The 24,890-nt window shown below is 56.9% G+C and overlaps 1 protein-coding gene and 1 non-coding gene across 3 annotated transcripts; both read left to right on the top strand.

The window, feature by feature from the left end:
- Positions 1-201: 201 nt before the first annotated feature.
- On the top strand, positions 202-286 carry TRNAR-UCG. The gene has a single exon. It is a non-coding gene; the product is annotated as a tRNA-Arg (tRNA).
- A 12,081-nt stretch (positions 287-12,367) lies between these two features.
- LRP3 (LDL receptor related protein 3) lies at positions 12,368-24,481 on the top strand. Of its 2 annotated transcripts, none has more exons than XM_045442529.1 (7): positions 12,368-12,934; positions 14,838-14,885; positions 20,069-20,207; positions 21,520-21,734; positions 22,123-23,239; positions 23,457-23,589; positions 23,812-24,481. In XM_045442529.1, exons 1-7 carry the CDS (start codon positions 12,862-12,864, stop codon positions 24,304-24,306), a joined length of 2,220 nt encoding a protein of 739 aa, XP_045298485.1. In that variant the 5' UTR covers positions 12,368-12,861; the 3' UTR covers positions 24,307-24,481. The 2 variants fall into 2 exon arrangements, with proteins under 2 accessions (XP_045298485.1, XP_045298484.1); XM_045442528.1 differs by having other exon boundaries at positions 12,372-12,934; positions 23,831-24,481.
- Positions 24,482-24,890: the final 409 nt, after the last annotated feature.

The raw sequence follows: 24,890 nt of genomic DNA, 5'->3' as shown, positions 1-24,890 counted from the left end.
ATGTCCACCAGCGGGGACGCGTTAGGCAAATGACATGCACAGCTCTCTGCAGAATGTACAGCAGACACCAACCAAGGTGCTGAGCTCTGTGCGCGAATGTGGACACACGTCACTGATGTATTGCCAAGCAGAAACCATTACGAAACAGTGCTCACTTGTGATTCCACTTGTGTAATGAAGTCTGCGTGGAAAAGTAGGGGCGCCTGGGTGGCTCAGTCGGTTGAGCGCCCGACTTCGGCTCGGGTCATGATCTCACAGTTCGCGGGTTCGAGCCCCGCGTCGGGCTCTGTGCTGACCGCTCAGAGCCTGGAGCCTGCTTTGGATTCTGTGTGTGTGTGTGTGTGTGTGTGTCTCTCTCTCTCTCTGCCTCTCTCCCATTTGTGTTCTCTCTCTCAAAAGTAAATAAACATTAAAAAAAAAACAAAACCAGAAAGTAGTCTGGCCAGGCACAGAAGGACAAATACTGCATAATTCCACTTAGCATCGCTATAGTCAAATTCATAGAGACAGAATGTAGAATGGTGGTTGCCGGGGGCTGGGGGAGGAGGGAATGAGCGTTTTTGTTTGACGGGTACAGGGTTTCAGTTTGGGAAGATGAAAAAAGCACCGGAGAGGGATGGTGGGGATGGCTGTACCGCAGCGTGAATGGACTTCCCGCCACTGAACTGTACACGTGAAAATGGTTAAAGGGGTAAATTTTACATTACATATATTTTCCCACAACAAAACATTTTTTTTTAATTTTTTAATGTTTATTTATTTTTGAGATAGAGAGAGACACAGAGCATGAACAGGGGAGGGGCAGGGAGAGAGGGAGACACAGAATCTGAAACAGGCTCCAGGCTCTGAGCTGTCAGCACAGAGCCCGACACGGGGCTTGAACTCACGGACCATGAAATCATGACCTGAGCCGAAGTCGGCCGCTTAACTGACTGAGCCACCCAGGTGCCCCAAAACATTTTTAAAAAATGTTTATTTATTTACCTGAGAGAGAGAGAGAGCATGCGAGAGTGTGCGTGTGCTCGAGCATTCAGGTGTGGGGGAAGGGTAGAGACAGAGGGAGAGAGAGAAGCCTAATCAGGCTTGAGCCCAATGCAGGGCTGGATCTCATGAACCGTGAGATCATGACCCAAGGCGAAATCAAGAGTCTTAACCGATGGCCCCACCCAGGCACCGACCCCCCCCCCCTCCAGATTTTTTAAGTAGCTGAAAGGATATCTGCCAGAATACCATTGTTATTTTCTGTGTGATTAGTTTTTGTTTTCTTTACAATAAGCAGATATTCTGTGAGCCCATCCTGGATGATTAGTGAGCTCTGGATTCATTGAATACCTCTATTTTTGTTTATATTTTTTGTAAATGTGGTCATGTGGACTTGGAACCTGCTCTCACACCTTCCCTCTTTCTGTTTGCCACAATTTCCCTAAAAAGCAAATATCTCATTCTTGCCTCCCCCCTTACCACTTCGACCCCCTCCCTAAACTTCCACACAAGAGGGGCTGAGGGGACAGACTTGGCCATAGGTCCAGACACATGGCCCAGTGGAAATTCGGTCTCAGCCCCTGCAGCCTGCTTTTACCCACATGGGCACCAGCACCTGTTGTAGCCACCAGGGGAATTTGTTGGGGAGGGAGAGGAGGACATTTGGGGTCAGTTCACATAAGTCACAGCAGCTGGTGCCAGCTGGGCACTGGCAGATCCAAGGGGCAGTCCCAAGGACCAGCGCCAAACTCTTTGTCACCCTCCCCCGCCCCCACTTTCTGTCCCCACCTCACGCCTCTGCTCTCTCTGCTCCAGAACCAGTGCCTGAGAGACAGACAGCTCCTAGCTGACCTTGGTCACATGTATGTCAATGCTTTCAGGGGGGCAGGAGAGACTGTGTCGATCAGTAGGCCTCTGGACTTCTCAAAATGGCAAGGGGCAGAGCATCCTCAAAAGGAAACTGAGGCATGGGACCAGGAAGGGAGAACCACCTAGCCAGTGAACCTGTCCACTCAGCAATTACGTTCCAGAGCCCAGGACTTCTCCATAAGCTCTTCCCTCTGCCTGCAGCACTCTGTCTCCAAACCTTTGCCCGACTAGCTCCTTGTTATTCACCTCTCAGCTTGAAGGCCACCTCTGCAGGCTGTGGTCCCCATGGTGCATCTCTCTGCCAGGCCACTTGAGATCCCCCCATCCTGATCCTCAGTTTTATTTTCTCTAGTACACTTACCTTCACCTGAGGGTGTTGTGCTCACTTACTCACCTGCGTGTTTGGAAACATGGAAATGTATTCTCTTACAGGTCTGGAGGCTACAAGTCCAAGGTCAAGATGTCAGCAGGCTTGGCTTCTCCTGAGGCCTCTCTCTTTGGCCTGCGGATGGCCATCTTCTCACTGTGTCTTCACGTGTCTTCGCTTTCTCTATGTGCTCACACTTCTTTGTCCAAATTTCCTCTTTGTATAAGGACACAAGTCAGATTGGATTAGAGCCCATCCCAATGGTCTCACTCTAATCTAATTACCTCTTTAAAGACCCCATCTCCAAATATAGTCACATCCTGAGGTACTGGGAGTTAGGGCTTCAATGTACAAATTTTGGGAGGATGCAATTCATCCCATAGCAGTCCTCAAGTAGGGTTCTGGTCTTCTTCATCCATTACTGTGGAAGAGAGGACTTGCCTAAAATATTGTCTGGTGCATGATGAGGATTCAAATATATTAGGAGAATAAGAGCAAGAAAGAAAGGGAAGGAAGGAAGGAAAGAAGGGAAGAAGGAAGGGAGGAAAGAAGGAAAGAGGAAGGAAGGAAGGAAGGAATTGAGGGAGGGAGGAAAGGAGGGAGGAAGGGAGGAAGTGGGGGAGGGAGGGGCACTGTGGAGTCAAGGTCTGACGGGTGTGTCCAGCCTGGTGATGGTGCTGTCCCCAGAAATCTCTGAGGCTGAGTGAGGATGAAATGAGCTTGTAATTATAAGAGATGGTGTCCATGCCTCATCATTGGCAAGAGCTCAGGACCGATCGCTAGCTCTGGAGTTGGGGTGGGGAGATTGGACAGATGTTTATGGATACATTCAGATATGGTATTAGTTACAATACTGCTGCAAGACAAATTACTGCAAAGCTTAGTGGCTTAAAAACCGATATGTTTTTAAGTTTCATAGCTTCTGTGGGTCAAGAATCTGCTGGGCCAGGTGTCTCTGACTCAAAATCTCTCACAAGGTTGCAGTCAAGGGGCTGCAGTTTCATCTGAAGGCTCCACGGGGGGAGGATTTTCTTCTCAGCTCATGCACTGGCTGTCGGTGGGATTCAGTTCTTGATGACTTTGGCTGGAGACCTCCCTCGTCCTTGCCATGTGGACCTGTCCACAGAACAGCTCACAGCATGGCTTCCCTCAGAGTGAGCAAATGCCTGGGTGAGAGATGACAGGAGAGGGCAACCCAAGATGGCGGCCATGATTTTTCGTAACCTAATCTTGAAAGTGACATCCATCACTTTTGCTATTCATAGAAGAGAATCTCTAGGCACAGCACATGCTCAAGGCGAGGAGGGTCCACAAGAGCACGACTTCCAGGAGTCTGAGATCAGCGGGGGCCACTGTAGACCACAAATCCCCTGATGTCACGCTAAGGGGAAAAGCCCAGTTATGTGTCCCCATGACTCAGAAGCCATCCCATGAGCCAGAATTACTGGCAATAGCAAAACACTAAAACAGTGTGAATGTCCTCAGGATGTAATAAAGCATACAAAAGTGGTGGCAATCTGTGTAGAGTAGAATAGTAATGAAAAAGTTAAAAGGAATTGGGTGTTTGGGTTCGTTGAGAAGCAGACACTAAAATGGGGTTAGATCTATAAGAGATTTCCTGGACAATAAAGAGGAGGGAGCCCAGGAAAGGTGGAAGAGCCTTCAGGCCTGATGTGGACATGACCCCCTGCCAGGGGAGGGGTCCCACATCTCACAGCACTGGACTGGCTTCAGTAGCCCTGCCGTGCTCAGCTGCATGCTGGGAACAGCGTGTGGGAAGTGAGATTGCGAGCCATGCATTTTCGTGGCCCCTGGATGAATAGACTAGATCTGCACATATCAGTGTGGATAAATCTTGACGACATAGTGCTGGGCGGGGGAAAAAAAAAAAGCCAGTTGTCAGAGGACACAAGCTGTATGTCGCCACTTATGTAAAAGTTTCAAACACACAAAGCGATATGATGCATTGGTCACGGGTACATAGTACGTCACGAAAGTATAAAAAGGAAGAAGAGGAAGAATGTGCGCAGAACTCAGGCTGGGTCAGGGAGGGAGAATGGGATGGGGCGGGGTTCCCTGGTGGTGATACCTGATCCTAGGGGATGTTGGGGAGACTCCTTTCCCACGGGAGACGGGATGAAAGAACAAGATTTCCGGATGCCACGCTCTTGTTTGCTTCAACTCAAGTAGGTCAACACCTGCTGACCATCTCCCACTAGGTGTGAGCAGAGCTGCCTCGGATGGCGGGCACGGAGAGGGCACCTCTAGGAAGGAGCTGGCAGCTCAAGGTCATGGACAGCCATGAAAATTAGCCTGTAAATTACAAGAGGATGACGTGTGCAGCCCCAGAAGCCTGTTCAAAGTACAGAAGGAGAGGCGCCTCAGTGGCTCAGTCGGTTAAGCGTCTGACTCATGCTGAGGTCATGGTCTCATGGTTCGTGAGTTCGAGCCCCGCATGAGGCTCCACCCTGACAGTGCAGAGCCTGTTTGAGAGTCTCTCTCTCTCCCTCTCTCTCTCTGTTCCTCCCCTGCTGGCACTCTCTCTCTCTCTCTCAAAATAAAGAAATAAACTTAAAAAGAAAAGTACAGAAGAAGCTGTTAGGTGGTGGTGGGGGGGGTCTTGTCTCTCTCTGGGAGGGCAGAGTTAAGGCTGGCTTGGGTTCTGAGGATTGAATAGGAGTTTTCCCAGAGCGGGGTCATTCAGATAACGGCTAGTGTTTCTCTTTGTGTCAGGCACTGTTGTAAGTGATTTGCAGGTTTTAACACTTTTAGTTCTTACTGTGACCTCGTGACGTAGGTGCTGTCGTGCCCCTATTTATAGGTAAGGAAGCCAAGGCTCAGAAAAATGAAGAAGCTTCTTACATGGGGAGTGAGTTGGGAAGCCAGATTGAATCCTCTACGTGTCAGTTTCAGAGTCTCTGTGCCTAACCATGCCACTTTTCCTGCTCGTGGGATGGTTTGGGTGACTTTCGCTGGGACCAGAATGATCTGGGTCAGGACTATTCCGTTTTGCAGTAAACGCCACTAAACCACAATACAAGGGCATTATTTTTTCTTTCTCATTATTCTCCTCCAGTTTTTCTCATTTGATTGAAGAGAAAGCCTCAGGGTTTTTTTCTTTTTTTTAAGTTTACTTATTTATTTTGAGAGAGACAGAGAGAGCGGGGGAGGGGCAGAGAGAGAGAGAGAGAGAGAGAGAATCCCCAAAAAAGAAATTCTCAAGTTTTTTTAAAACATGTATTTATTGTTTTTCAGAGAGAGACAGACCGTGAGCCGGGGAGGGACAGAGAGAGAGAGAGGGAGACAGTAGAATCGAAAGCAGGCTCCAGCCTCTGAGTTGTCAGTACGGAGCCTGACGCGGGGCTCAAACCCACGAAGCATGAGATCGTGACCTGAGCCGAGGTCGGATGATTAACCACCTGAGCCACCCAGGCATCTGAAAGTCTCAGTTCTGATGCTAGTGTGCCTTGAATCCTCTGGGCTGCTTCCTAAATCTCCCTGGTAGAGATTAGCACACACACACAGACAAATGGACCGACAGAAAGACAGACAGAAAAAACAGAGGGGTGCCTGGGTGGTGCAGTCCATTAAGCATCTATCTCCTGATCTCAGTTCAGGTCGTGATCTCACCGGTTGTGGGACCAAGCCTCGTGTTGGGCTCAGTGAGCGAGGAGCCTGCTTGGGATTCTCCCCCTCTCTCTCTGCCCCTCCCCTCCTTGAGTCTCTCTCTCTCTCTCAAAATAAGTAAATAAAACTTAAAAAAAAAAAAAGAAAAGAGAGAGAGAGGCAACAAAATATACAATGTTGCTTGTATTTATGATGATCCATTTACAGCTAGAATCTGGATTTACAAAATTTCTTTTTGAAGTAGAAATATTGAAATAGAATAAAATGAACTGATTTAAATGTGGCCATTAAGTCCATAATAAACGTTTGCTGCTCATAGCACTGCACTGGTTGTCCTGTGTCCCCTGGGGGGGGGTGTCCTAGTGTCCCCTGTCCTAGTGTCCCCTGTGTGTGGGGGGGGGGTCCTAGGAGCTCTAACAGAGACAAGTGGCCTCACTAGGAGCCACCTGGAGCCCCTCAGTGGGCTGCTGTCCACGTATGTTGGAAGCGAGCTTGGACTCCCTTCCCCTCTAACCCACTTTGACCCACTCCTGCGGGTGGGAGGGCTTGTCCCGATGGCTTTCCTCATCCGTCCAGCCTTGGCTTTCCCGGGTCTGCGCGTGTGCTTCTGGTCTCACACTCTTCCAGCCTGTCACTCTTATCCCTGGGCCAGCAACAAGGTTAAAGAACAAACCTTATCTGTTAACCCACCTCGGGGCTCTGCGGTGCTTTGCGCCATTAATAATTTAGTGAGGTGGACTGAATTGAATTGATTCTCCTCCAAATCAATACACAAATGATTATTGTTTCAGGGCAATTCTGAGTGCTTCAGCAAGGCCGAGGGGAGCTTTTTGATTGAAAATTGGAGCGGCGCTCATCATTCAAAATTACTGTGGAGAGGGTCATGTAAACCAAGGGGTGACCTGGTGCTAACATTTTTATTGCAATAAAAGTCTTTTTTTTTTTTTTTTTTTGAGTGGTGCTTTTATGACATACTTACCATCACTGTTCCAGACCTTTAATTTTAAAATTACTGCTCAGTACTGAAGGCGAAATGATTTTACTGCCGCTGGTCTATTAAAGTTGTAAGAATCAGCAAGGACTCGGAGAGTGTCTGTGGCTGGATGTGCGTGGCCGCACCAAGCCCGTCACCATGGGTGTGCCTGTAGATGTGGTGGGGCCGGGTCAGCGGGCGAGGGCTGGGGGTGCCTGGGCATCTCAGGAGCAGGCACTCAGCTCCTGCCCCAGCAGCCCCTGGCTGACCATGGCTCCAGGAGGGGCAGCGTCACCAGGAAGCCACTCCAGGTCCAAAGCAGCAACCCAGACTGGCTGCCTCACCCCTGCCCCTCCCCCGAGTTTAGGTGGAAATGTCACAACCCTGAATTTTGCCAGTTTCTCTTTAGTATTTTTTTTTCACTCTGGTAGAATATGCATAACACAACACTTACCATTAAACACAGTTTTTTTAATGTTCCTTTATTTTTGCAAGAGCATGAGTGGGGGAGGAAGGGGACAGAGGGTCTGAAGCGGGCTCTGCGCTGACAGCCCGATAAGGCGCTCGAACTCACGAACCGTGAGATCATAACCTGAGCCACAGTTGGACGCTTAACCAACCGAGCCACCCAGGCGCCCCACAAAACTCACCATTGGAACCACTTGCAGCGTGTGGTTTCAGTGGCATTCAGGACAGTCGCACTGTTGTGCAGCCTTCACGACTACCCATCGCCTGAAAAGGAAATTCTCGTACCCGTTAAACAGTAACCCCCCATATTCCCCCCCACTCCCCCCCCCCCAGCCCCTGGCAGCCACCATTCGACCTCCTGTCTCTACGAATCTGACTATTCTAGGCACCTCCTGTAAGTGGGATCATGCTGTGTCTGTCCTTTTACGACTGGTTACTTCGCTTAACACAATGTCCTCACGGTTCATCCCTGCTGTGGCACGTGTGCGAATGTCCTTCCTTTTTTTTTTTTTTTTTTAATTTTTTTTTTCAACGTTTTATTTATTTTTGGGACAGAGAGAGACAGAGCATGAACGGGGGAGGGGCAGAGAGAGAGGGAGACACAGAATCGGAAACAGGCTCCAGGCTCTGAGCCATCAGCCCAGAGCCCGACGCGGGGCTCGAACTCACGGACCGCGAGATCGTGACCTGGCTGAAGTCGGACGCTTAACCGACTGCGCCACCCAGGCGCCCCTGTCCTTCCTTTTTAAGGCTGACTGATATTCCATTGTGAGGATACACCGGGTTTTGCGTCTCCGGTCCTCTGTCAACGGACGCTTGCGTTGCCTCCACCCTTGGGTCACTGCGCATAACGCTGCTGTAAACGTGAGCGTGCGAGTATCTCCTGGAACTCCTGCTTTCAGTTCTTCCGGGTGTAGACTCAAGCGCGGAATTGCTGGGTCCTTACATTCCCATGAGCAGCGTGCATGGGTTCTAATGTCTAGTTATTTTCCTTCCTTCCTTTCTTCCCTCCTTCCTTCCTTCCTTCGTTCCTCCCTTCCTTTTCTCTCTCTCTCTCCCTTCCTTCCTGGCTTTCTTTCTCTCTCTCTTTTTCTTTCCTTCTTTCTTTCTTCCTCATAATAGCCATCCTAATGGATGCAAAGTGGTATCTCATTGTGGTTTTTGATATTTTTAGTATTTTAAAATCAAACAAACCATAACTCTCTTTCTCTAAAGCTATTTTTTCCCTCTTACCTCCTTTCTTGTCCTCCCGTCACCCTATTCCAAAAGTTGTACATTAGCTGCCATTTGGAAGTCCCTCAGACACAGGTTTCATGCTACTTTCTACATGACACTGTAGATTGTAAATGGCTATCATGTCATTTGAGAGGTGCCTGGGTGGCTCATTTGGTTGAGCATCTGACTCTTGATTTAGGCTCAGGTCATGGTCTCACGGTCGTGGGATCGAGTCCCGTGTTGGGCTCTGCTCTGAGCGTGGAGTCTCCTTGGGATACTCTCTCTCTCTCTCTCTCTCTCTGCTCCTCCCCCATTCTCTCTCTCTCTCTCAAAATAAACTTAAAAAAATAAAATCAAATGTCATTTGAGCAACTTGGATTTTAATGTGTATGGGAGCAAAATACCCATTTAGGAGACACTGTCCTGTGAGGCGCCTCTGGGGTCCCAGAAGGGGTCTTAGAAATCGCCCAAGGACAGTTTCTGTTCAAGAAGAGACTGACTCAAATGTAGACACAACCGTCTTATCACCTGAGTGAGGAGCTGGCCTGGGGAGCTTGAGTGCTTTTCTCCAGGGGAGACCGGAAGCCTGGCGGCCAGTCAGCAGGTCCACATGGTGGAGGGGCTGCGCACAGGGCAAGAACCTCTCTCCAAATGCTCTCTGGCGCTGCGTCTTGGCTGTCCTCCTGGCAGGTTGAAGGAAGAGTAGAAACTAGCTCTGGGGCAAAGTGGACATGCTCCGAGGCCAGGACAAGTCGGGTGGAGGTAGGGGTGCTTGGAGAGGCTGATTCACAGGATCATGAACCTCAGGTTAAAAAGTCTGAGGCCTGTGCTGGAGCGTTTTCTGCAGGGGGCATGATCCACTTTGCATGATAAAAATGTGAGCTGTTGATTGGGAGTCAGGGGACCACGTAGGAGGCTTCTGCAGAGATCTTAGAGAGAGGAGATGGTGGCTGGGACCAGGAAGGAGCCGTGGTGATGGAGAGAAGTGGCAGACGTGAGACACGAGGTAGGGACTAGCTATCCAGACTCATTGATGGATTGGTGTGGAGGGACTGGGGTAGGGATCATTGACTCTGTAAATGATGTGACCATGAGCTGAGCAGGGCCCAAGGGGAAGGTGCTGACTGTAGAGTGAGAAGTGTCTGGTCGAGAGTGCAGTGTGGACAAAGAAGGGTTTTCCCTTCTCGAAGGCACCTGCAGGAAGACTGGACTAGGTGGTCATAAGACTGTTTTAGTTTTACTCGCCAAAGTCACATTTGGCCTTTGATCCCCAAGTAAATTCTAACTGTCTGAAGTCAAGAAAGACAATGACCATCCGACTTGGCAACCAGTTGGATAAGAGCGGGCTTGAATTTGCATCTGCTGGTAAGTGATGGAGGACGACATGGGACTCTCCGGCAGCGGTGGCTGCCTCCTCGTCCTGCAGAGGCCCTGGGGCATGTGGCTGGCGAATGAGCATCGGCGGTGACCCCTTTGTTCTGGGCAGGGGTTTATGTGAGACAACTCCGTGCCCCTTCCCCCTCCTCACTCCGGGAGCAGATGGCTGAAGGCCTCAGTGGCCCACAGTCCACATCTCATGAAACACATGTGAGTGACAGCAGCTTTGCTTCCTCCTGACTAGGAAGGCCAGCTTCCCGCCAGAAGGACCCTGAGCCCCCGCCTGCGCCCCTCCATCCGGGGCCTCCCTCATCTGCCCCAGCCGGGGTGCAAGTTCTTGGGGGGGTCTATTGCTGCCATCACCATCTTTCCAACACTAAATTCTCAATTAGTTGGAAGATTTGGGGTTGTGATAGACACAAAGCCCCTGGTTACAACTAACTGATGCTGGGGCTGATGCAGGATATCTGTCAACAAGTTACAGGATCTTTGAGCCAGGGTGTTGAGTCCTGCAACAGAGACTGGTCTGCCAGGAGCCATTTCAGAAGTGCTTAGATGGGTTCCCGGAGAGGACTGGGCCAGGGCTACATTGGGGAACCCTAGCGAGGCCTCTGCCCTGGGTGGCAGCCTCTGGAGGGCACTAAACTGGAAATGGGGTGTCAGGTGGCTAAGATCTCAATATGGGTAAGGAGTAGCTTTGTGCCAAAAAATTCATTAATCAAGATAAACCATGTCTTTAAAAGTTTTTTTTTTTTTTCAAAAAAAATAAACGCAGGGGCGCCTGGGTGGCTCAGTCGGCTGAACAACTGACTCTTGATTCGGGCTCAGGTCATGACCCCAGGGTCATGGGATCAAACGCCCGGTTGGGCTCTGTGCTGAGGGTGGAGCCTACTTGGGATTCTCTCTCTCCCTCTGCCCCTTTCTCCCCGCCCACCACCACTCTCTCTTTAAAATAAAAAAAAATTTTTTTAATGCAAAAAAATCTATGATGAACAAAACATCAACAGTTTAAATGCAGAAAGGTGGTGGTTTTTTGTGATCCTGCACTCTTGTGCAATGGAAGCCGTTTCCAACCAGCCCAAAGTTCCCAGGTAGCTGTGCTGTCCCCTGCTATGTGGCTTTATGAGGGTTGATAATGGGGTGTGGACAGATTTGGGTAACTTGGGACTTTCTATATGGTCATGTTTTGTGATTGTAGAGCTTTTAGTAACCTTTCCACTCAGTTTAAAATATGGGAGCATATTTTGATACATGTATACATTTTGATAAATGTATACAAGGACTCACATTTTTCCTTTTGCCTCAGGCTCCAATAGGACTCCCCATGGCCTTGGTCTCAACCCTGGATTCTTTTCACAGCTTGGAAAACATGCATCTAGAAAGCAATCCTCAAGTGGAAACAAAACTTTGGACCCTTCTTGTCAGTTCTCCAATTCTGTTGAATATTTGTGCCATGCATAAATGCCCATTACATGAGAAGTCAGCAGTCTGGGGAAATCGTGAAACCAAATTATGGTAGGCTAGTGCTCTTTACCATAAATGAGTCATTTATCTTGTTACTTGATTCTTAAATCGTTTACTCTGTCTCTCAAGAAGTCTGCTTTGGAAAAATCACCAAAGGAATTAGAAGAGAGAAAACACACACACACACACACACACACACACACACACACACACACACAGAGTTGACCTGCACAGTGAAAGTGGGTCTACAACTTTCACTAATACAGTATCAGTTTCTCTTTACCTTCTCTTCAAAAAAAGGAGAATATCAGGAGGAGTGGTGGTAATTGAAGAGGGGTCCTGAACCTCAGCTCAGGGCAGGCATGGAGCCCCATACCAAACCTCCATGTCAGGACCTCCGATTTCACATTAGTCTCAAGAAAGGGTGGCTGACCCTGCTTGACCGTAAATGGCCTCCTCCACTCTTCTCCCTTTCTCTCCCGGGGTTCTGCCTCTTCGGGACCAGCCCGTTGGTTGACACCACTCCCAGCCCCAAGCCTGAGAAGCAAGCCTCCTTTCCATTCCCCAGGGCCTTGACCGGCTGATTAGGTGGTCTCAGGGTCCCCGGAAGGAAGGGGTGGTTTTCCAGAGGCCTGCTTGCTAGATGTTCCCCAGTATCTCTTCCCACGCCTTGCTCTGCACGGAAGGATTCATTGTAGGGACATGCCAGGGCCAGGTGGGCTATAGCAAACGAGGTGGCAGGTCAGAGGGGCAGGAACAGGGATACCTCACCCGGCAGACGGGCCTTAGCCCTGCGCCACCTCGCGCGGTCCTGCCCTCAGGTGCCCTCCCCTCCCCTGCAAGCGGCCCCGCGGGCCCCGGGAGGGACCAGTTCGTGGGCCCCAAGAGCGGGCCAGGCCAGAGCCGACGGGGCCCTGGCTCGAGGGCGGGGGGCGCCGCCTGGCCGGGGCGGCCGCGCGGAGCTGTCCAGCACCGAGGCGGGGCGCGCGCCCCCGGCCCGCCCCGCCGCCTCCCCCGCCCGGCCAGCGCCACTGCGGCTCGGCGGGCGCGTCACGTGGCTGGCGCGGCGCGGCCTCCGGGCTCGGAGCGGGCGAGGGGCCGGCCGCGAGGACCCACAGACCCACGGACGCACCAGCGACGGCACCCGGCCGCGTGGGCCGGGGGCGCCGGGGCCGGGTGGGCTGCGCGCCGCGGGGCATGGGCGCGCCGGGGGCCCCCGGGCACAGGCCGGCGGCGGCGCGGCGCCGGGGGCGCGGGGGCAGCGGCGGGCGGGGGTCCTCCCTGGCGGCCGCCGCTGAGCCCCCGCGGGGCCCGTGACGCCGCGGCCGATGTGGCCCCGCGCGCGCTGCGGGCCTGCACCGCCGCCTCACAAAGACGCTGCCGGAGCCGGAGCCGCCGCCCGCACCCGGCCGGCAGCCGCCGCGGGAGCCCGAGCCGGAGCCGGAGCCGCAGCCGCAGCCGGAGCCGGAGCCGCAGCCGGGGGGGCAGGAGGCGGCGCCCGCGGGCGGCCGGCCCCGGCATGGAGAAGCGGGCGACCGCGGGGCCGGAGGGGGCGCCGGGCGCCCGGGCACAGCTCGCCGTCGTCTGCCTGGGTGAGTGGGCCGCGCAGGCCGGGTGGGTCCGCGCCCCCGCCTCGCAGCTCCGCGCCGCGCCCTGGGCGACCCCGGCCCGCGCCGCTCCCCCGGGCTCCGGCCAGGGCTTCCCGGACGCGCCCTGCGCGAGCAGACGGCCCCCTGGATCCCCGGCCTGCTAGGGTGTCAGGCCTGGGTGGGGGGCGACTCTGGCAGCCGAACCCCGGCTCCCGCCCGGCTCGGAACAGCGCGCGGATCCCGGGGCGCGGGGCGCCGGGGTGGTGCGGGCGGTCGGGGTTGGCAGGCAGCGGCTTTCCGCCCGGCCTGCCGGGGCTGGGGCCTCCGGAGCTGCGGACAAAGGCGAGGCGGGCGGGTCTGCGGCCGGTAGTCCCCAGAAGAAGGAACTGTTTCCTGCCGGGACTTGGGGCGGGGGCGGGTGCTAGCGGGAGCCGCGTTGAGGATGCCGGCGGGAGGCAGCTGGGAGAGTGACTCCTGTCTTCCCTTTGTGTCTCTTAGACCCAGCGGGGCAGGCCTGTTCAGCCCCGAGTGGTGTGTCTGGGGAGGGCCCGGAGACCTGTCCAGGCCTGGCACCTGAGGGGGGCGGGGAGGGCCTCCTGCCCTGTCCGGGAGTTTTTCTGTCCACCTTTCCACCGCCCTGTGTGGGGGAGAGGGAAAGAAAGGAGTTAAATCCTCAACCCACATGGCTCCTTTATTTACCATGAGGAGGAGGGAGGCCATTATCTGAGCTTGGGGTCATCAGGGGACACCCTATGGTGTCACTAGTGAAGATTCTGTAAGCCCCGTAGGTTTGCTGAAGCTACTGAAATGACATAGTAAAAAAGAAACCTGTCAGCGTTCAGCTGCACCCTCCTCTGCCCTTCAATAATCAGGGAGCTCTGAGTCTTCTGGAAGGCCCCTTGCCTCAGCTGTGTGAATGGCTAAGGGCTGGGACCCCACCCCTCCAAAGCGCCCACTCCCCAGTCTGTTAGTACCATGTGCTCTCTGGACTCTGAGCTGCTGGGTGCTGGGCTTCCCCCAGGGGGCCCTCCCTGCCCAGATGTGGCATGGGCTCTGCCTAGCAGAGCCTGGGTGTTTTCAGAGGGGGCATCTATCTGCCCCTGCTTCCTCACCAGTTGGGGGCTGACCTGGGCAGAGATGCTCTCTGCCTCCCTTGGCATCCTTGATGTTGGGGGAAGGGGGCATCCTGAACCCCGGGAAGCTGAGTTTGCCCATATTCCCCTCTTGGTCCTATAACCCCCTTGCAGGAAAGCAGTAGGTGAAAGCAAAGGACAAAGGCCATGCAGGTGGATACTTGAGGGGGTAGGTGGCAGATTTCTTTGCCTCTCTTCTCAAGGTCAGCATGGCACAGTGAGTGGCCCGTGAATCCTGCTAACTGTGCATCCCTATAAAATGTGGTAATCAGAACTGCTTCTTCCTGCCCTGACTGCTGGTAGACCCCGTGGCTGGCAAGGCCCCTCAGAGGGAGAAAGCCCTTCCAAGTGGTAGGGGCCCCTTTGCAGGCAGAGCCCTTATCCAGGCTGAACCAGGGTGGTCCAGGCATGAATTCCCAAGCTGGACAGGGGAGACAGAAATACACCCCATCCTACAGGAGTTAGAATTCCCAGGCCTGGGGAGCAGCCAGAGTGCAGCCAACCTTGCACCCCACTCTCTTTGGCTGTGGGAGTGGGGGGTGGGTCCTGAGACCCTCTGTGGTCCTCCCCTCTGCCCATCTGGCAGGACTGGGTGGGAGTGGAAGTCTCTGTGGCAGCAGCACTCTGGGCCTTGCCCTGCGAGATGAAGAGAACCAGCCAGGGGTTTGGCCGTGTTGTCCTGTGCCCATCAAGGGCTGCTGTTGGCTCAGTGCAGGTGTCTGGGTCCCCAAGAGCCACTGCCCCCTACTGACTCCTCCCTGTATTTCCCACAGTGAACATCGTCCTCACTGGGCGGCTCAGCAGCGCAGTCCCTGCCTTAGGTGAGTAAGATGCTTCTCTCTTTCTTCCCTTCCTCCCTGTCCTTCTGGTTTAGTGACCTCTGAGGACAGGCCTTCAGGGCCTGTCCACCCCTGAGGTCAGCTGGCCTCTTTCAGCTTCAGTCCTTGTGCATTTTTTCTGCATCACAAAGGAGCTGTTTGGCCCTGGGCAAGCTTACACCTCCTTGAGTCTCAGTTTCTCTTTTTAAAATGGATGCGATAACAGGATCTACCTCAGAGCCTGCTTATTAGGGTCAATGGGCAAATGAGGCAAGGTGCTCAGCATGGCAATGACACATGGTGGCTTAATGCCACTAGCAAACTGTCACAGGTCCAGTAGAATCGACAGATTGTGCTTCCTGTAGACTGTGGGGTTCCCTGAGGCCACAAGGCACCATGAGATGCTTGCCTGTTTTAAAATTATACCTGGGATTGAATTTATAAAGGTATGAATGGGTGATGGCACAGAGAGGCCAATGCCATTGACAAATTTGTTACCTATGTGTCTTGAGAGGGGGGAAGTCAAGGCAGGGAAGGGCAAACAGCTCAGAATGGGCTAGTTTGAATGACTCTGGCAGGCTTGAGGCTACAGGGGTGGGGTCCAGTTGCCGGGTACCTGGTGCCAGGATCACCCAGAGCAGGGAAAATACTGACTTGGTTGTGAGTTAGAAAAGTAGGTGGCTCAGCCTGGGTTCAGCTGGTCTGTCTGGGCAAGACCAGCTTCAGGCCAGCTGGTGTGCAGGAGAGAGATGAACACTTTGGCTGATGTTTTGGCCCTGGGATCGGTGGTTGCCAAGTAGACCTACCGAACCTAAGACACACGGTCAGAACTGCTCCTCTCTGCCTCCTCCTGTCCGAGTGGGTCCAGCCATCCACAGGCCATCTTTGTGCTCTGGCCCAATGCCAGGGCCAGCAAAGACTCAGGAGCAGGAGGGGAGACTGAGGCCATCAGGGTGTTTGCTCTTTGCTGAGGGGGCTGCTGCGGGGAAGCCCAGGCCCTCAGGGCCCTGGGGCCACCAGGGGGCATCTGAGGAGGGCCTTAGGGAGCTGGGGATAATGTGTGGTCTCCAACGTGGGGGGTCGGTGACTCATTTGCTGTCTGCAGGGCTGCATAGTGGTTTGGAGGCACCTGGGACTTCTCATTCTGCTCAGTGCCTCGTAGCAGAAAGCCACTGAGGCTGGCTCAGGGAGAGGGATCTCTGCTGGCCAGGGTCACTGGGATGGGGAGGCCCAGGGCCCACAGAGGCTGCTTTCAGAGGCCCATCTCTCAGATGTGGCTCCTCAGGCTCCCTCCTGGTTCCCCCTGCACATCATCTCCTGCTCCCTGCTGTCTGGCCTCCTCTGCTGACACAGCTGGCCCGGGGCCCTGCCTTACTCAGCACCGAGCCAGCCCCAGTGCTGCCTGGTGTCCTGGCCCTCACCGCTAACTGCCCAGTCTCCTCATCCCAATTTTCTAGAGGAGGCTGACTGGCCCTGCCGGGGTCAGGGGTCTAGGACCACGGTAGAGAGTGGGAGGGAGGGGGGTAGGGGGGCTGGGTCTTACAGATTGTGAGCCCCAGGTGAGGCCTTCTGCTACTATGGTGGGTGGGCATGTGACCTCAAACACATCTGCCACATGCCCGTGCCCCAGGTTTAGAACAGTGTTGCTATAGGGACAAGGTTCCCTTGTAGTGCCAGGGAGACAAAGACAGCCATCCAGGTCTGTACATTTGGTTGTTTTTAGCCAGGGTCCACATTGTTCTCAGCAGGCCCTCATTCCCCAGTTTCAGGGGCCGCGGTTCGCATCAGGGCGCCTCTGCGTGGCGCCCTGGGAGCCTGACTGCGTGGTGGCCTAGGTGGCCGCAGGTGGCAGTCTGGGGCCCTAGCTCTCCTGGAGTCTAGCTGTGTCCTGCTAGCATTGCTAAGAGCATTGGAGAGCGGCTTCTGGCTGCCTGAGGTGACCACCCAGACACCCCTGAGGGCCCAGCTGGACTGCCTGGAAACCTCACGGGTGTTGGCCTCTCAGACCCTGTCCTGCCGCAGGTCGTCACCTCCCGCACCCCGGACTCTGGGCTAGGCCGTGTGGCTGCCGTGGCGCCAGCTTCCTGACCTGGACAGCGTGTCCAGGCTGCCTTCCACTCCCCTGGCAGCTTCCCCGAGCACCGGGGTGGGGCCCCCAGCTCTCTGCTGTGCAGTTAGAGCAGGCAGGTTGTCTGGAGTATTGATTGCCTCTGGAAACCAGATCTGCAAATTGTGCTCTATCGGGCCTTGCTCATGCTTCCTCAAGAGCATTTCATGACTCTTTAGACCGGGAAAGAAGGACGCTCGCTGGTCTGAAAGTGCTCATTCATCCCTTGCCCCCCTGAGCAGGGCCACCCGGGCCTGAGGGCCGAGCGGTCTTCTGCCGGAGTGAACACGGGTCACCTCCATTTAAAGCTCAGACAGGCTTCTCTGCCCCGACACTGCACACCCTCTATCCTGCAAACGTACGGTCCTCCTAGCACCTGTCACTACCTACCCATCATCACACACTCTGTGGGATCCTCACCCACGCAGGGCGTACCCCCACTCACCCCGTCACATGACTATCTGCCTAGAGGCTGCCACTTTCCTAGAATTTCCCGACTACCTCTGAGACAAGCAGCACCCATGGGCTCCATTTTACTGATGGACAAGGTGAGGCCTAGGGTGGAATGGAGTGCCTGGCAATGTGGGCCCTGGAACTGGATTTGTGAGGCCTTTCCCCCACCTGTGCCCGGGTCCCGGGGTGGCTTGTTGGGGTGGGAGTGAGGCTGCCGTCATGCAGAGGCCTGGAGTTGGTTGTCTGAGCTGGTGGCAGCCTCCAGGCTCATGGCCAAGCAGCGTCCAGTCAGGAGGCCCTGACCAGAGCTCGCAGCTCCCTCTCTCTTGCTCCACGTTCACTGTGAGTGGGCCAGGCTGATGGCTGCAGAGGACATGAGCTCTGTGCCCCCACTTTGGAGAAGAGCAAACTGAGTGCTTTCGCTGCCGCCTAGGTGGGAATTTCTGGGCAGCCTTGGGGAGTGCTCAGGGGTAAGGCTGTGTGGGGGACATGCTGTCAGGGGCTTTGTTGAGAGGTAGGGCTGGGCTGGCTGCTGTCTAGTCATCTGCTCCTGACTTGCCTGGTGGTTCCAGAGACAGGCTGCCTGCCTCTGGAAAGGAGGATAGACGTAGGTCTAGAGGAAGATTCTGGCCGAGGCAGGTGATGCCTGGAGAAGATGCACGGGCCTGGCTTTCTGCAACTACTGTGGGTGAGGACCCTGGCCTGAGTGTTTTGTCCCTGAGGAAGGCCTCCTGGCCAGGGTAGGTACAGACTAGGCCCTGCTTTGCTCCAGGCCCTGTCCCAGGGGCTGAGGGTCAAGGCAACAAAGGGTGGTTCCCGCCCTGGCTGACGGAGTCTCCTGACTTCTCGTTAATCGTGTGCTTTAGAGATTTCAGCCAGCCATACTAGGCTCTCCCTGCCTGTGAATCTCTTGTCCAGCACCATCCAGGAGGAGAAGCTTCTTCTGGTTTCATAGCCTCACACCTCCCAGGCCCCCTGGTCAACACTCAGGGTCTTGGGGGGGGGGGGCTCATCTGTCAGAGGGAAGGGGCCCTTGTCCTTCCCCTCCTGGGTGCTCTACCTATTAATCTACCTATTAAGCAGGTGCAATAATGCTCCTGCTTAATAGGTAAGAAATCTGAGGGTCAGGAAGGCTGGCCTTCTGGGCCACAGGTGAGTGCCAAGCAGAGAGGCCTGGCTGGTGCCTTGGTGACCAGGGACTATTGGGGCTCTGATGGCAGCCCAAGGGTGCCCAGCCGTGTTTTAGGGTTAAGTGTGGTGTTTCTCTTCTAGTCCTTTGAGGCTTTTGTGAGCTGTCTGTGGGGGTTTCCACTTCCCTGTTAGTCAGAGTATCAGATGACCTGGACCTCCAGGTCACAGTCCTATGAGCACGGGAGGCGGCTGGAGGCTTCCACTCTCCTTTCTGCAGCCGTGCAGTTTGGGGTCCCAAAGAGTCTTGTTAAGAGCCAGCAGAGAGACCCTGGTTTCTAGGGCGACAGTGGAAGGTGCCAGGCAGTGGGAGAGTGAGGAGGTGGTGTTACTGACCTCAGTCTCTCCATCTGTATAATGGGCCCTGCCTTTGCCACAGGTTTTTGTGAGGATCAGATGAGGTGGTGTGGTGGAGGGCTGCAGGGGCTGGGAGGGGTGGGTGTGGCCAAGTGCAGGGACCTTGCCTGACACCGGGGTCAGCTCTGCAGTCTTCAGGCTAGGCGGGCTCAGCTGGAAGCAGAGGCATGGATAATGAAGAGGGTGAAGTGAGGCTGGCAGGGCTGGGCGTGGTGACACTGCTTCATCATACTGGCTGGAATGATAACCCGCACTTGTCCCTGGTGCGTGGGTTCGTGGATGGCAGTGAGAGGCCGATCCTACCAGGGGACCAGGGTCGAGTCTGACTCCGCCACCTACTGCTGTGTGGCCACGGGAAGGTCACTTATCCTCTCTGAGCCTGTCTCCTTGTCTGGTTATGACATCTACCTCCAGTGGCTCCCCACTTACGCTCAGGATGAAACCCCAGTGCCACACAAGGTGTGAGCAGACTCAGTCTGTGTTTCCAGCCACATCTGGACACTGGCCTCCCTGCAGGCCTGTGTTATGATCTTTACTCCACCCAGAGATCAGCATGTCTGCTCTCCCGGCAGCCTCCATGGGGCAGGGCTTTTGACTGTCTTACTCAGCACACCTAGTACTTGTGCCGGGCACTTAGTAGCTACTCAGTAAATATGTGCTGGGTGAGCAAAGCCCCTCCCTTCCCAGGGCTGAGGCCTGTATTTATACCTACACCAGGGAGGGCAGGCAGGGAACCACAGCAGGACTGTCCACGCAGGCTGCATCCCGGAGGTGCCAAGGGGGCTGCCGGTGGGTTCATTCGCAGCCCTGCCAGGAGTGGGGAATGAGACCTACACTCTGGTGCACGGGGCAGGGTTGGGAGCTGAGGCTGCCCCGAGTCCTTGTGGGTCCTTGGCCCTCCATACGGAATTCCAATGAAGTCTTGAGGTTGGCCTTGCCCTGGCCATGGCTACCCTCATCTGACTTGATCCCACCCTGGGGCAGACCTGTGCTCAAGCCGTGGGGGGGAATCAAGTGGGCCTCCCAACTCACTTCCCACCCAGACGGGAGGCCAGCACTTCTCAGCCTCTTCTCCCGACAGCTGCCTGCAGCGGAAAGCTGGAACAGCACACGGAACGGCGCGGTGTCATCTACAGCCCAGCCTGGCCCCTCAACTACCCGCCGGGCACCAACTGCAGCTGGTACATCCAGGGTGACCGTGGGGATATGATCACCATCAGGTAAGGGGACCTAGGGCATCAGAGGGAGACTCCGTGGGCCTTACACAGGCTGAGTGAGTGTGTATGTGAGAGTGTGAGTGCGTGTATGAACAGGTGTAGAGGGCATGTATGAGAGCACGTGTGAATGCGTGCATGTGAGTGAGCACATGTATGAACAGGTACAGAGGGCAGCTGTGAGCAGATATGTGTGTAAGTTCATGTGTGTGGGCACGTGTGAGCATGTGAGCGTGCCCCGGGCTCTGTGGGTCCCTGCAGCTGGCTGCCTCTCCTGCTGGACTTCTGCGAGAGCCTCTCTCATGAGGAGTGGGGGCTGTCAATCACCTCAGCCCGGCCAGGGAGAGAAGCCCTGGGGACTGGTTGGCGTGGTCCAGCTGTCCCTGAGGTGGCAGAAGTGTCCTGCAGGTGGCTTGAGGCCAGGATGGCATGGAGCCTAGAGCAGGGTTTTTCCCCCCGGGGTCTGGGGGCAGTCTCGGCAGGAGAGGGAGCCAGGCAGGAGCCCGGTGCTGTAGCTGCAGGGATGTGCAGAGGGTGCTGGGATGAGGTGGCTAGACAGTGGAACTGAGGCTGGAACCCCTGGCCTGGGGTGGCCATGGGGTGTCTGGCTGGGGTGTCACTCTCCTACACGCCAAAGCCCAGCAGGCCCAGGTACTCCCTAGCTCCAAAGCACAGGGATGTGATGCGCACGATGGGGGTCTCTCCTGGTGGTCCTGCCAGTTTCCCTGTGGCCGCAGGGCCGTGGCTCTCAGGCACTCTTTCTTCAAAGACTCCACCCTTACTGGCCACTTTTAGGGTACTCCCTGGCCCTGTGGCCTGCTTGCCCTACAGCCTGGGTGGGAGGCCAGCTCCAGTGTTTCTCCCCAGGAGACAAGCTGTCACCCAGATGTAGGCTAGGCCAGCCCTGTGTGTGTGTGTGCCCCCTCACTGGAGAAGCCTATGAGTTTGTGCTAGGTCTGTCCCAGCAGACCCAGTGGGGGAGGGATCTGGACTCTTGGGTCTTGCCCTTGAAGAGACAGTGTCAGGGGAAGGAACTGACTCCCCCTCCACTTTGGCTTTGGGGTGGGCACTGTGTGTGCTGATGGAGGGCAGAAAGGTGAGGCCCTCCCAGAGCCTCAATGGGGATGTCCACGGTTGTTCTGATTCTTCATGCAGTTGCCCTCAGGCCCCTGGATGGTGGCTGGGGTCCCACTAAGAGGCCCAGCGTGAAGGAGTAGAGGGACCAGTGTGGCTGGCCACCCTTGCCGTAAGCTCAGGTCTGTGGGCTCCCTGCCTGCCCGCCCACACCCACGGTCCTCCTTCCTCTCTGCCCCGGCAGCTTCCGCAACTTTGACGTGGAGGAGTCCCATCAGTGCTCCCTGGACTGGCTCATGCTGGGCCCAGCAGCCCCGCCCCGCCAGGAGGCCTTCCGGCTCTGTGGCTCTGCCATCCCGCCTGCCTTCATCTCTGCCCGGGACCACGTCTGGATCTTCTTCCACTCTGACGCCTCCAGCTCCGGCCAAGCCCAGGGCTTCCGTCTCTCGTACATCCGAGGTGATGCTGGCGGCATGGTGGGGCAGGGCACCACAGAGCCCGAGGGCTCCAAGGGCCCAGGCAGTACCCTCTCTTGGCCCACTCCCTGCAGGGTCTTCCCCAGCAGCCCAGTCAGTCGGGGAACTGGGACCGGTCAGCCCCTCGAGCTCCCTGACCCCACTTCATAGACTTGGCTAGAGTGAGTGGCTCACCCCTCACCCTTCGGTCAAGTCAGGGATGAGCCCACTCTGGCATTTGAGGGGTCTCTGCACCTCGGGTGGCCATGGAGAGGCCCTGCCACCCCGGGACAGGGGAACCACCCTACCTGCTCCTGGCGCCCGGTCCCACGCTGGAGGGAGGCTCTGCTCTCCCCTGACTGCCCCCTTCCCCCATGCTCTTCACCCCACAGGGAAGCTGGGCCAGGCGTCCTGCCAGGCAGACGAGTTCCGCTGTGATAACGGCAAGTGCCTGCCCGGGCCGTGGCAATGCAACACTGTGGACGAGTGTGGCGACGGCTCTGACGAGGGCAACTGCTCGGCGCCTGCCTCTGAGCCACCCGGCAGCCTGTGCCCGGGGGGCACCTTCCCCTGCAGCGGGGCGCGCTCCACGCGCTGCCTGCCCGCCGAGCGGCGCTGCGATGGCACCCAGGACTGCGGGGATGGCTCCGACGAGGCCGGCTGCCCCGACCTGGCGTGTGGCCGGCGGCTGGGCAGCTTCTACGGCTCCTTCGCCTCCCCGGACCTGTTTGGCGCAGCCCGTGGGCCCTCGGACCTTCACTGCACGTGGCTGGTGGACACGCAGGACCCGCGGCGCGTGCTGCTGCAGCTGGAGCTGCGGCTGGGCTACGACGACTACGTGCAGGTGTACGAGGGCCTGGGCGAGCGCGGGGACCGCCTGCTGCAGACGCTGTCCTACCGCAGCAACCACCGGCCCGTGAGCCTGGAGGCCGCCCAGGGCCGCCTCACCGTGGCCTACCACGCCCGCGCCCGCAGCGCCGGCCACGGCTTCAACGCCACCTATCAGGTGAAGGGCTACTGCCTCCCGTGGGAGCAGCCGTGTGGGAGCAGCAGCGAGGGGGCCGCGGGGGACGCGGGCGAGCAGGGCTGCTTCTCGGAGCCGCAGCGCTGCGACGGCTGGTGGCACTGTGCCAGCGGCCGCGACGAGCAGGGCTGCCCCGCCTGCCCGCCCGACCAGTACCCCTGCGAGGGCGGCAGCGGCCTGTGCTACGCGCCCGCCGACCGCTGCAACAACCAGAAGAGCTGCCCCGACGGCGCCGACGAGAAGAACTGCTTCTCCTGCCAGCCCGGCACCTTCCACTGCGGCACCAACCTGTGCATCTTCGAGACGTGGCGCTGCGACGGCCAGGAGGACTGCCAGGACGGCAGCGACGAGCACGGCTGTCTGGCGGCGGTGCCGCGGAAGGTCATCACCGCCGCCCTCATCGGCAGCCTGGTGTGCGGCCTGCTGCTAGTCATCGCCCTGGGCTGCGCCTTCAAGCTCTACTCGCTGCGCACGCAGGAGTACAGGTGGGCGGGGCCGCGCCGCCGCAGTGGGAAGGGGCGGGGCTCCCTGCGCCGCGCGCCGCCGCGAGGGCTGCATCCCCAGTCTCGGGCCTCCGGCTGGTGGACTTCTCCTGTGCGTCCTGGGAGGTCAGAGTGGAGGGCTGGGGGCCCCGTGTATGTCGGAGGGAGAGTGTGGTCCTGGCCAGCCCCGCCATGCTGCCCTCCTGCCCGCGACTTTCAGGGCCTTCGAGACCCAGATGACGCGCCTGGAGGCTGAGTTTGTGCGGCGGGAGGCACCCCCGTCCTATGGGCAGCTCATCGCGCAGGGCCTCATTCCGCCCGTGGAGGACTTTCCCGTCTACAGTGCGTCCCAGGTGAGCGCCAGAGGGTGAGATCCCGCCCCGGGCGGGGCTCCTGCTTGGACCTCAGAGAACGCCCAGACCGGGAGACTTAGGGGCCAGGTCGGACAGTGCATGGCCCAGGGGTCGAGGGAGGCGGAAGGTGAGGCCGGGGCAGGGTGATGTGGGGGGCCACCACGGCCACGTTGGGGAGAACGAGTTGGTCTCTTGGGGTCGTGCTGACCTCTGCCCTCTCAGCCACCGCCCCACCCTCCAGGCCTCGGTGCTACAGAACCTTCGCACAGCCATGCGGAGACAGATGCGCAGGCACGCCTCCCGCCGAGGGCCCTCCCGCCGCCGCCTCGGCCGCCTCTGGAACCGGCTCTTTCACCGGCCGCGGGCACCGCGGGGACAGATCCCACTGCTGACCGCTGCGCGCACCTCACAGACGGTGCTGGGGGACGGGCTCCTCCAGCCTGCACCGGGGACCACCCCAGATCCCCCAGCACCCCTCACGGACACAGGCAGCCCTGTAGTGGCTGGGGATGGGCCCCCCAGTGTCCCAGGCCATGCATCAGAGGCGGGATCTGCTGTGCCGCCCCCCTCCGGCCTGCGGGACCCAGAGTGCAGGCTGGGGGACAAGGACAGAAAGGCCTGCAGGGACTCTTTGGTGGACAGCCTGGCCCCTGCCGAAGCGCCTCGGGAGCCCTGCTCGGCCCAGGACCCTCACCCCCTGGCTCCCACTGCCAGTAGCACCCTGGGTCCCCACCCACCAGAGCCATTGGGTGTCTGCAGGAGTCCCCCACCACCCTGCTCCCCAACGTTGGAGGCCAGTGACGATGAGGCCCTGCTGGTCTGCTGACCTGCTGGACATGCTGGTGACCGCCACAGCCCCGCTTTGTAACCAGGGAATACACAGTCGTTTCTAGCCTGCCTCCGCGTCCTTCTTTGTTGCAGAGAAGCCACCCAGAGGCCCAGCTAGCCTGCTGCATCGGCACCCCCAGCCCTGGTGGACACAGCGGGCCAGGGCTGTGGGGGTTTGAGCGAGGAGCGGGGTGGAGTGAGGAGCCCCTCTGCAGGCACCCTGGGGTCTCACTCTACCTCTTTCTCCATTCTGGGACTCCATTTCTGAAGAAGCAGGAGAGTTAGGGCAGGGCTCTCTGGAGTGTTCTCTGTGGCTTCTTGCTTCATTCACCCTCTAGGGTGCCAGAGCTGTGCTGGACTGAGCAGGGTTATGGGTGCCACAGACCTAGTCCATGGCGGGGCCCTCTGTCAGTGCTCAGCCCAACCCATCCTCCCAGCCATCCCTAGAGGAGCAGGCTAGGAGGCTGCTGGCC

Source organism: Leopardus geoffroyi, chromosome E2 (assembly GCF_018350155.1).
Source record: "Leopardus geoffroyi isolate Oge1 chromosome E2, O.geoffroyi_Oge1_pat1.0, whole genome shotgun sequence".
Classification (NCBI taxonomy): domain Eukaryota; kingdom Metazoa; phylum Chordata; class Mammalia; order Carnivora; family Felidae; genus Leopardus; species Leopardus geoffroyi.
The sequence above is the reverse complement of the archived record's forward strand: the minus strand, read 5'-3'. Positions and strand labels throughout refer to the sequence as shown.

What these genes read in the sequence shown, in the direction of transcription:
- LRP3 (XM_045442528.1), top strand. Translation starts at nt 12,862, where the DNA reads ATGGAGAAGCGGGCGACCGCGGGGCCGGAGGGGGCGCCGGGCGCCCGG. An exon ending in GCTCGCCGTCGTCTGCCTGG is followed by an intron (nt 12,935 to 14,837) that starts GTGAGTGGGCCG and finishes TATTTCCCACAG; the next exon opens with TGAACATCGTCCTCACTGGG. An exon ending in GGGGATATGATCACCATCAG is followed by an intron (nt 20,208 to 21,519) that starts GTAAGGGGACCT and finishes CTGCCCCGGCAG; the next exon opens with CTTCCGCAACTTTGACGTGG.